This window comes from Phoenix dactylifera, chromosome 13, assembly GCF_009389715.1.
Source record: "Phoenix dactylifera cultivar Barhee BC4 chromosome 13, palm_55x_up_171113_PBpolish2nd_filt_p, whole genome shotgun sequence".
NCBI lineage: Eukaryota > Viridiplantae > Streptophyta > Magnoliopsida > Arecales > Arecaceae > Phoenix > Phoenix dactylifera.
The window spans coordinates 10,656,889-10,668,172 of record NC_052404.1 but is presented as its reverse complement, the minus strand read 5'-3'; the positions used below and the strand labels follow the sequence as shown (position 1 = coordinate 10,668,172).

At 39.1% G+C, this 11,284-nt stretch overlaps 1 protein-coding gene across 1 annotated transcript; it reads right to left on the bottom strand.

Annotated features, from left to right (window-relative positions):
- Positions 1 to 98: 98 nt before the first annotated feature.
- Positions 99 to 10,586, bottom strand: LOC103706630 (kinesin-like protein KIN-5A). Its single transcript, XM_039133055.1, is given in 24 exon segments — positions 99 to 367; positions 369 to 524; positions 663 to 814; positions 946 to 1,055; positions 1,171 to 1,272; positions 1,392 to 1,597; positions 4,699 to 4,782; positions 4,879 to 5,037; positions 5,136 to 5,243; positions 5,333 to 5,494; positions 5,646 to 5,821; positions 5,961 to 6,047; positions 6,534 to 6,645; positions 6,733 to 6,813; positions 6,899 to 6,952; positions 7,083 to 7,159; positions 8,264 to 8,333; positions 8,426 to 8,582; positions 8,660 to 8,757; positions 8,960 to 9,433; positions 9,517 to 9,675; positions 9,792 to 9,921; positions 10,007 to 10,216; positions 10,328 to 10,586. Coding segments are annotated over 23 exon segments (3,204 nt in total). The 5' UTR covers positions 10,177 to 10,216; positions 10,328 to 10,586; the 3' UTR covers positions 99 to 247.
- Between the last annotated feature and the right edge of the window lie 698 nt (positions 10,587 to 11,284).

Sequence of the window (11,284 nt, the reverse complement as noted above, 5' to 3'; positions counted from 1 at the left end):
AATGCAGATGGCACTCTTATCTTTCGTTTACGGTTCCAAGACACTTTATGCATATCGGATGAATTAAAAAAAAAAAAAAAAACTCAAACTGTTACAGGTATATAAATCATGCAATAGATCTTCTTTCCCGATCTTTGCAAGCCAATTCAGTCCGGGAGAACAAATCCCTCAACAAATAGGATATATGAATGAAATAAAAATGCTTACATACCTAACGACTAGAAAATTTATAATTCTGTACATGGCTTTAGCATCGGGCAGTATTATTACATCGAGTGGGACAAGCATGCCCCAAATTTATTGCGGTGAGAGGAACTCTTGCATCTCTAAAGGTCTGTGCTTGAGACTCATATGCCCCGGAATGAGTTTTTTAATTCTCCATCTGCCTGCTTGGAAGTAGACCTTGCCTCCCAGAATGACTTCAGAAGCTCTTCAAAAGCTGGAGTTCTTAGCTCCTCAATGGATGCAATGCTAGGCAGGTTAATTGACCGTCTCCTCGGTGTTGAACAAGATGCTTCATCCACCTAGTCAAATATGACAAATAGTGAGCAATGAACATCAAGGTGGAACTAAAATATCGCACTTCACAAAGGCAAATGGACTAGCTCAGCCAAAAGAAAAAAAGAAAAAAGGAAAGAAGAGGTAGATGGAAGTAAGCTCACCGTATATTCTTCTTCCAGGCACTTCCCTGCATTCTCTGTTATCTCTACCGTCCTATGGTAGTGTCTACTTCTCAATTCCCTAAGCTCCCCACAGCAAGGAACGAGCAATGAATCAATGTTTGCACATGCATCGTGATCGAGTTTTAATGAACCTGAAATTTGAATATTCTCATGAATTATTCATCCAAAACATAAGTAACTTCTTTGCATTAAATAGTTCATAAATATTTCATCAAATAAAAGAAAACACCCCCATAAATTAAAAAAAAACATTAAAGCTTACAGCCGATGGAGGAAAGTAGAGCCTTATTTGCAACATCAACATCTTCAAGAGTAGTTGAGGCAGCAGAGGACAACCTGGCACGTAAAAGCTGATTGGCTTCCAATCCGCTCCTATATGACAGATCAAGGAATGCACTTACTTAGATATTGATGAATAACATTCTGTTACTTGAATTTATGACTAGTTTTGTCCTGATAAGCTCGCATCATCGGCAACTCGGATTACCTGACAAGTGAATCTATTGATGCTACATTTCCTTTTCCAAGGCTCAGCAGGGAATTTTGAGCATTTTTCCACTGTTGGGAACCCAGTTTTGCTTTCTCCATGCTGCACATTTTATAGGTACATGGTCAGAAATAAGAATATGATAAGGCTTTCCAAAGTCGTGCAAAAATATTGGTTAATGGTTTATCAAGCAGCGATGGCAGTTGTACAGTCAGCCTTACCATTGTTGAAAACCTTCGTGCAAGCAACTTCTACCACTTTCAACTGCAGCAGTATCCACAAGATAGTGCTTTTCAGTTTCTTCCATGTAAACTTTCCATTGTTCTTTAACTGAAAGGGTGAAATCATGAGCAGTTGACATTTCCTTCTGCAGACTACTGGTTCTATCAGCAGCACTTGCCCGGAGATTATCAACTGCTGTTTGAACCTAAACAAGTACATCTGTCAAACTTTAGATGATGATGTCTTTCTTGGAGTTTCGGCAAAAAGTTTGCTGCTGTGGAAATTAAATTTGGCGGTCTAGCTTCTAGATACTATTCGGTGCTCTCGAAAGGAAATCATGAGAAATTAGTGACAACATCTAAAAGCGACGTAAGAAATGCAATTGTTTTGAAACAGAAACAAAGGAAAGGAGGAAAAATGTGCACCTACACAGTTGAGTAGCCAAAATCAAATAGTCCATTCAGGAATAGAAATTCATTTCATACAATTGAACCTTTTCAAACTGTTTCTTTTTAAGAACCAAAAAAACTAGTGCCAAAATAACAGATGCCAAGAAGAACAAAAGGCCTTGGACACGTAATGGATCTTGAAGCACTATTTCTGCATCTCCCTGACCAAACCCTCCTACATTGGGATTGCTTGTTAATGGTTGATCAAGTTTGATGGATTCACCCTCTGAAATCTTTACCCAACTCAAGAATGACACCAAGATATTTTATTGCATTATAACAAACATGAAGGAAAAATGCCACAAATAAAAACCTCAATATTGCAGCTCATTTTCAAAGATGCAAAAGAATCTCATCAACAGTTGATAAAACAAAATAAATGTGGATACCACTTTTGGTTAAGGTTGAAGCTACAAAAAAATTGCTATTATGTTTTTAAATAAAGCATGTCTTCCGTTAAAGGTGATGCTTAAGCAGGTAAACATAAAGGTCACTCCAATTAGAGAGCAGGTATCAACCAGAAAATGGAGACAACAACAAACAGGAGAATTTCATATAAAGATTATTTGGGTTTGTTTGGAAAAATTATCCAGCAGGCTTCAAGGGAAAATCACTTAATGAGGATCCAAGGATCCCATAAAAATATTCGTAACTCTCCCTCAAGTGAAGGAAATAATCTCAACGAAAATCATAAATGAGCGCACGAAGCAAATTTCAGTGCTGTGTAAGAACATCTTTAAACAGTTGAAATATGATGAGAATGAAGTAGTTAATGGTAGGTTGCCGTTATCCCTTGTCATGTATGTTCCAAGGGAAGGAATACCAAGTCAGGTTCTTTTGGTAATACCAAGAAGGGTTGATCCACATAATCTTAACTTGGTTCAGCTTCCCCTCTTTTTTTCAGTATTACAAAGTCAGGTTCTTCTACAACCAATATCAAAAAGAGTATACTTGCATGGGGCAACATGCAGGTGCTTGTGTGTCCATATATCTAGAATTTTTAGGATCATGTCATCAACTTTCTTGTCTTCTATACTGCCATTCATGTTGTTCTAATTCCTTCGGGCTGATAACATGCAATACTTTTGCAATTTCCACAATTTAAAGAAATGCTGATAAGATGCTATTACCTGTATACATATTTTTTCAGGTTGACGCAATAAAAATGAGAATCCCACTAAGTTTTGTTATAATATTCTCAAATGAAACAAGTTTGAGGTTCAATGTGAACAATGAACAGCACATTACTAATTTTCTGCAATATGCAAAGTCATCTTTTCGTGTTTTCTATGTTTTAGTGAAGCACTCACCTTTTGAATGTGCACATGTATTATGCCATAATGTTTTGTTGACTCCACTTCTATTATACACATCTATTATGGGGAATAGGACCGATGTTTTTAAAACCAGACCGGACAGTGTACTAGCAAGCTGTCCGGTTCCTGAGTTGATCAGTCGGACTGGTCTAACCATTGACGATCCATGGAATAGACAACTCAATTCTTATTCTCACTGCTGGCGCATTGCACCATACCCCTTCCCTTATCGGTTAAGTCTCCACCGCCATCCCCTCTAGAACCCCAAATCTTTTCAACCAAATAATCGTTTAGAATCAGATGATAAGTCCAGAGACCCACCCTGGGTTTGGATCACCGCCCTTGGAGAAGATGGAAAGATTTGTCCGCTCCGACGCTCCCCTTTGACTATTGCAGCGCCATGTTCTCTTCCCTCTCAACCGCCATTCATGACAAATCTAGAACCCCAAATCTTTTCAACCAAATAATCGTTTAGAATCAGATGATAAGTCCAGAGACCCACCCTGGGTTTGGATCACCGCCCTTGGAGAAGATGGAAAGATTTGTCCGCTCCGACGCTCCCCTTTGACTATTGCAGCGCCATGTTCTCTTCCCTCTCAACCGCCATTCATGACAGCAATCCCCTCTTCTCTCCCCCTCCCTCCCCTCTCTCCCCCTCCTCCTCCTTCCTCGATTCCCCCTCTTACACCGATGTCATCTTCAGCCCCCTCAACAACCACAATGATACTGCCCCCGACCGCCCTTCTCACCGTCTCGACTCATCTTCCTCCAGATGCAACTGCACTGATGCCTCCGAATACGCCACGTCGTCTCCGACTCCCGAAAGGAGTAGGATGTTGTCAACTCCGTCATCCCCAAGGGTGGCACTATGTGACCTACCTTATCACCTCATTACTCATGCTGGTGGTGTGGTGTTCCACATCCAACGGCGGTTCTGTGATGTGGTGACCCTTGCCGATCATGGTGGAACATGGGGAGGGTCTATAGGTAGACCAGCTTGACCGACACTTGCCCCTGGAGGAAGATAATGAGGCTGCCAAGGAAGGCACCACGGTAGCTATACACCACACCCTTCATGGACGTGTAGTTGAGAGTGATCACATCCCTCTCGTTCTCGAGCCAACTTCGGCTGGAGAAAAAAAAGTCCTACCCAACCGGACTAGACCAATTTCAAATCTTAAAAAAAATTGAGTTAGAAAAATGTCAAACTAGACCGGACTAGTTGGTCTGACCAGTTTGTCCAGTTCTCCCCAATTTGATTGAAGTTTTGACCACTCCTAAAATATATTTTGAATTGGACTAGATAGACGACCAGTTCCTGATCAAACCGGTTGAACCAGCCAGTCTAGTCCAGTTTTAAAAACATTGAATAGGACTTATCATTTCATGGTTGGGATCATTCCGGAAGAAATAAACTAGTGGAAACTGTAGATTGATGGACCATTTTAAAGTGGGTTGACAACTTTGCAAGATATATAATCAAGCGATAGAAGAAAACTAAGTAATCATGTTTTTGGTATTCAGATGAAAGGAGTGCATACCAGCCTTTTCTTCCTAGCACTTGAACTTGCTAGCATTTCTGCCACCTTTTCTAGTAGTTGCTTCTCTTCATTAGCAGAACATTCCTGGAGGTACAACATGAATTAGATAGAGAAGATGATATGAAGACACTTTAGTAGTTGTAACCAACATAAGAATTGAACATGAAGCCAAAGAATGACCTCAAACTTTTTCTCAAGCTCATGAAGCTGTTGATCCTGTACAGTTTGTGTTTCTTCCAGAATCCTGCTCAATTTTGATGCATGAACATCTAGGGTGTGAAAAAAATTACAAGAGATAATTGAAATAGAACGTGTAGTTTCCACAGCTCTGAGATGTCCCTGTTGGTGGTCAAAAATAAAAATATTTAATTAGAAGGATATAATTTCAAGCACAGAGCGCAACATGTAGAATATTACAGGCCCAGATAGATAACAACCTCACGCTGCTGCTGTGCAAATGCAGCTAATTTATCCTCCTGTGTGGAAAGACTACTTTGAAGTTCATTAAGCAGCTGATCTGCCTCTAAAGCAATTCCCTTAAAACACTGTATAAAAGGAAAAAAAATTACCAAAAACTTACAGGAGGCTATATTGGGATAAAAAAAGTCACTTAGAAAGTAAAAATACAACTTACATCCTCAAGAGCAGAAGAGTGCATCAGTACTTGTGAGTTCAATTTTCCAAAGGTTGATTGAGAATTCTTGTCAAGTTCGCCTGCTAAATCATCTAATGCTCCAATTCGAGATCCATACATGAGTTTTAATTTTTCAACCCGAGTTCTAAGTTCTTCAGTGGCCTACGGATTTAAAAAATGGAAAAAAAAGAGGCGCGTCTGAATATTGCTTTCATTCATATGCTTGCATCAAATTTTTTTGAGCCCAGGTGTAAACAACGCCAATTTTAAAGAACGGGTAAGCTGTAACAGATTTTATCAAGCATGTATTTACCTCAGCCTTTGTGGAGACAAATGATTGCATATCTTCTTCCATTTCTTTTAGTTGGTTCTCTTGTTGCATTACAGAAGTTGAGATGGTTTTATGCAAGATATCAAGCTGCCGAGTCAATTGAGACTGGAATTTCTGCACAAGAATTCTGTTTGCATCCTCTATCTTATCTTTACGTTCTGTAAGCCAATTGTACAGATGTCAAAGTTAGCAATAGAACTTTCAACTTTTATTTGTTATTATGCAATTAAAGCAGTCAGGACAAATAGAACTCCTGAAAAAGTCGTTTTTTTTTTTAAGAAGAAGAAAGGCACCAACCAATTTTAGAAAACAAGCCAGAAATATCTGCAGCTGCATTCTCTAGCTCTGATCGAAGCTCATATACGTGCTCAACAAGTGCTTTCTCTGTATGAAGAGAAGGCAGTCAAATGCATCGCTTACTAAGTGCTTCCACTGGAAAAATAAGAGATGCTTCCAATGCAACATGGTTTCCAACTAGGTAAGACATGCATTGACATGTTGTGGAAATATGGCTAAATTTAGAAGAATGCAACTCATTGAGGAACTCACATAAGACTCATCAAATAAACACCCACAACCACATGGTTCATCAGAAAGAGAAATATGCCTATAAATAGCAAGTATGATAAGCCTAGGGACAACACTGTGTGACATGCAATACAGAGAGTTGAGAGTGTGTATGGATTGTTATTAGAATAGAGAGCAAAAGTATTAAGTCATATAAGCTCTCAGTTGGCATTGAAGATGCATAGACATTCTTACTTTTTTTTTTGCCCAAAAAAAGTGGCAGGATCCTCCTTTAGTTAAAAAGTGCATAGAGAATGTACGTGGCTTAGGCTGCAGGAGAGAATGTCATGGAACATTCCTCACCTGATTTGAGAAGATTAGATATCAAATATTCCTTTTCTTTTATCGTGGCATTTGCCTGCCTATATCTTTCTTCCAGGTCTAGTAATGCTTGTTCAGTGTCCTCCAGCTTTTTCTGTTGTGAAAACACAAATATATACAGTTGATCTATTTCCAGGAGAGAGAGGTGTTTGTCACAAAAGTAAGTTGGAAGGTTCCATGCCTGGGTCTTCTCAAGTTTATCACTTAATTCTGCACTCAGTATTTGTTGAGAATTGTAAAGCTCCTGGAGCCCAATTAATTGCTGCATCCACAGCATATAATAACTGAATCAAACAACCACCAAAATTTAGTTCTAGGGCAACACAAGGTCAAGTTAGATAAAACACCTTATCCTTCGAGTCCAACTCAAGTTCCAGACGCTCCATTTTCTCCGTCATGTCCTGAATGAAGACGTGACAATGGCTTGTCCATTTTATCAAGATAATCATACAATAGGATTCAAAAGAGAAATTGCACAGCTAAAATATAACATATTGAAATATAAGGGAGACTGAATAATCAAAGAGCAACCTTCTTCTCAGCTTCTTCATGCAGGTAGCGATCCCGTGGAATGTATATCCCATTCTTCTCTCTTGCAGCATATACCTCTGGTCCAAGAAAAGAAATCAGGCATTTCATCCATCAGTAAGACCAGTATTGTAAAATGATTAAAAAAAGAACTGTAAAAGCAACATTTTGTTGGTTTGGAACTTGAGAGTCTCAAGTGGATGATCCCCAAAATTATTTTTCTGAAAAAAGTAGCCGCTGAACTTATGCGGCTGCATTGCCATAGGCAGTCCTTCAACTGCACCACTTAGAGCTAACTGCCTAGGTGGACTATGTGAGCTGATCGACAAATAAAGCATAAAAGCAGCTTACCTAGGCCTAGGCAGTCCAAATCAGCTGTATTTAGACTATATTTTTGGATGGCTGAGGATTCTATGCGTGTCACAGTCAGAATATATCCCCTATTGTCCTCATTGATGCTCAGATGCCTTAGTTAATACTTACAAGCTTCGCTGATTCTTGATTATTTATTTACTTTTGATTTTGTGTTGATTACTCATCATTGGCCTTTTCTTTTAACTCACTTGAATTGGTCGCTTTTTCCTTTTATGTTCACTTAATTATTGCATGTTTGTAAGAGGAAATTTGTTAATTTACTAGTGAACATTCTGCACTAAAATATGACCCAAAATTAATGGGAAAATGTTTCCATAATTCATCCCTTCCTCTTTTGATATCTATACTTCTGATTTTTTTCTATTTTTCTATTTACTAAGCAGCTATTTTTTCAACCTAAGTACTGGGGTATCTGCAGACCGCTCACATAATGCAACCAGCTCTTAATGCACTGGTACCTCTATCAAAAAAACTGTGCAATCAGCAAGCTGTATTGGTATTAAACATATGGCATCAAGAGTGATCTGGAGATTAATGTACCTAACTAAGCAGCTCAGCTACCATACTACCTCATTTCCCAAGTTTTTCTTAGCGAAAACCAATACCAGAATAATGTAGTTTACGAATTACTGAGGGACACTCAGCATTTTGGCCTAGCTGGCTAAATGATATTCAGAATTTGGAATCAAATCTTTAGCTTAATAAAACATTGACAAGGAGATCAGTTGTTCACCAAGCTAAGGACATAAGAGTTTGAAATGGAGATAACTAACAGACAGTTATATACAAAAATAAATTTAGTAGCAGACCTTGTTTAAGGCGGTCAATTTCAGAGTATAAATCCTTGATCATTGCAGACTTCATCATCTTCTGATTGACCTGGAAAACAGTGAACGCATGTTGGAGCTAATCATTGTTGTCTGAGGACATAAGTTGCATATAGCACACACAAAGCCAAAATTGTAAATGACCTCAGGCTTATTCTTGATATTTTTCGCACGGTGTGCATAGTCTAAGGTGCTCAGTGTCTCTTCCAAGCAGTGGATGGAAGGTGATATGGTGGCAATAATGCAAGTCTTTGTTTTCCCTCCCAAGGAATCCCTAAGCAATCTTGTCAACTTGCTATCTCTGAAAAAAAGAGAAGAGGAAAAAACAAAACCTCAGCTGACATTAAAAGGAAATCATAGTACTGCAATCAGGATTACCTGTATGGAACATGGCCAGAGTGGTCAACAAGGGCATTAATAACACGACCAAGCGTAAGCAAACTTTTATTAATCTCCCCAGCTTCCCTTGCTCTTCCCTGCAATAGCACATATCTTCATTGTCATTCCCCATATTATCATATTGGTAAAATTTCATCAAAGGAATTATGCTATCGAGCCTGAGCTCTCTATTTATATTTTCTGGGATATGCAATAAATTAGTTCAAAAGATGATACTTGATTGCATGTATGAATTAAAAAACAAAATTCCTATTTGCAGAGGATAAAAAATTTACACACCTCTCTAGCACCCGATCGTGAAATATTTTCCGACCCAGCAAGATCCACTAGATTAAGCTTTCCACATTTGATCATCTCTTCTCCCTCTGGAGTACACTCCTTGATGTGAATTGTGATAGAAAATATGGAATGAGATCGGCTGCTCTGCTTGTTAAGTAAGGTCTCTGCAGTACGCCTCTTTGCAGACCCTTTATCCAAGATTTTGTAAATTTCACCAGCAGTGTACACTATCTCCTCTTCCAGTCCTCTCACAAAAACACCCCCCTTCCCATCTTCCATGAGAGCTATAGGCTTTTTGGACTTGTCATCTGAGAATTTTGACTCATCTGGAGCCAAAAGATCTGTTATTTCCTCATTATACAATTCAAGAAATGTGACTTTCATACTGTACTCAGCACACTGCGCCTCAAGTATGTCAAAGATTCGCCGGACAGCCCTTGGAATAACTCCAGCATCACTTGGAAATTCTCCATTCTACAAAAGAAATTCTAGTTAATTCAGAAACTAGAGGAAAAATCATTGGCTTCCGCTAATCTATATTTATCCTCAAAACTTACCCTAGTCTTTCTTCCTCCTCCTTCCATTGTGTAAGTTTTACCAGTGCCTGTCTGACCATAGGCAAAAATGGTGCAGTTATAACCCTCAAGAACCTCATTTACTATGGGAGAGACAGCTTGATCAAATAAATCCTTTTGCTTGGATGTCGGGCCAAAGACCTACATAGACTTATCGAAGTTACTGACACTTCAATCTAAATTTCCATTTCAAACAAGAAGAATAAAAAAAAAACAAGTTGCATTGAACAAATAAATGAAAGGTAAAGATCTTAGACCTTGTCAAAGACAAAGGTTCTGTCAATCTGCTTGTTGGCAATATTCTGAACAGCAGTCACTTCTCGCCGATGCTCAATGCAAGATATCACCACAGGCGTGTTAACCCTCATCTCCTCATCACACAAAGGTCTGATGCAACCCAGATCTCAGCAAAAGAATTGAGAGATAAAGACATAAAAATATCACTTTTTTTTCTCATATATGATCTGTTTACCTGCAGCGGAGAATGACTTGAACATTGACCCCCTTGTCCTTATCATACTTGCTGTTGGAATTCCCATTGCCATCAATGTATCGGAAATCCCTTCCAAGCTTCTCGCTCGACCTTGGCGTCTGAGAGGGAGACATCGGGATCATACCCACTTTCCTCTGCGAGCTATCCATTCCCCCAGAACTCAAAGAGCAATCAAACAGCCAAAACTACCTGCAATACCCAATAAACCAAAACAGTCAAAATTCACACTCCAATCTCCAAACAAAAAACCCCAGAATTCTTGAACCCTAGACTTCGAGACACTCAATTAAGAAACCCAACTTGGATCTAGCAATCGAAGAACAATTCAAACACCAAGATCCCCAATCACAGCTCGAATCTACCAACCAAAAAAAGACACGCAAAAGGGAGAACCATCTGAACGAAAAAAAGAGATTTTTCTTCAAGAAACAGTGATCACACGCGCGCCCACAAAAAAAAAAAAAATCGAATCAAGAAATCAAGAACCCAGAAGAGAGATAGAAGAAGGTGAAGAGCAGTTAAAACTCAAAAGGAAGGGAGAAGAGAATGTGGAAGCGACGAAGACCGGGAGAGCCAAGAAGATGAACGTAACGAAAGAATCGACGCCCGGCGATCGATGAAAGATCCAAATCCCCGTTCTTCTTGGGAGCCGGCGGTGACTTCTAGTACAAGAGGTCCTTTTGTTGGTTACTTTATAGAGTTCGTTTAATGGCGCTTTCCATTTTCATCAATAAAAAAAATAAAAATAAAACATATTTTTGAGAGAGTGTGCGCAGGGAGAAAGGCTGGAGATACGACAGAGGGGAGGGAAGGGAGCCGCCGCTGCTTAAAAAAGTACCGTGCCGTTAGAATTGAGGGAGATGGCGTTCAAAACATGACGGCGTTAGGGAGCCGTATCCGACCGTTGGAGCTTTTTGGAAATCCGACCGTAGCAGTGGAACAGCCGAGCCAAAATCCAAATTCTTTTCCAGCTTCGCTGTATTAATTAAGGATTAATTTCAGGAAAGAGGTTGAAAGGAAAAAGTTTAGGATAAAAGGGGTCGGTTGTGATTTGAATACTGAAAAGTGACATTATTATTTCAAGAAGGGAATTGGTCTTGTTGAATCTTAGTAGTGACACTCTATCTTTTTCTTCTTTTTTTTTTTCAAATTTCTAAGAGACATGTTGATTTAGAGGAATGAGTATCAAACACCACCTGCTTGATCCTTGTGTTATATCTCAACAGAGAAACGCTAACTGTTTTAATCTTGCAAGTG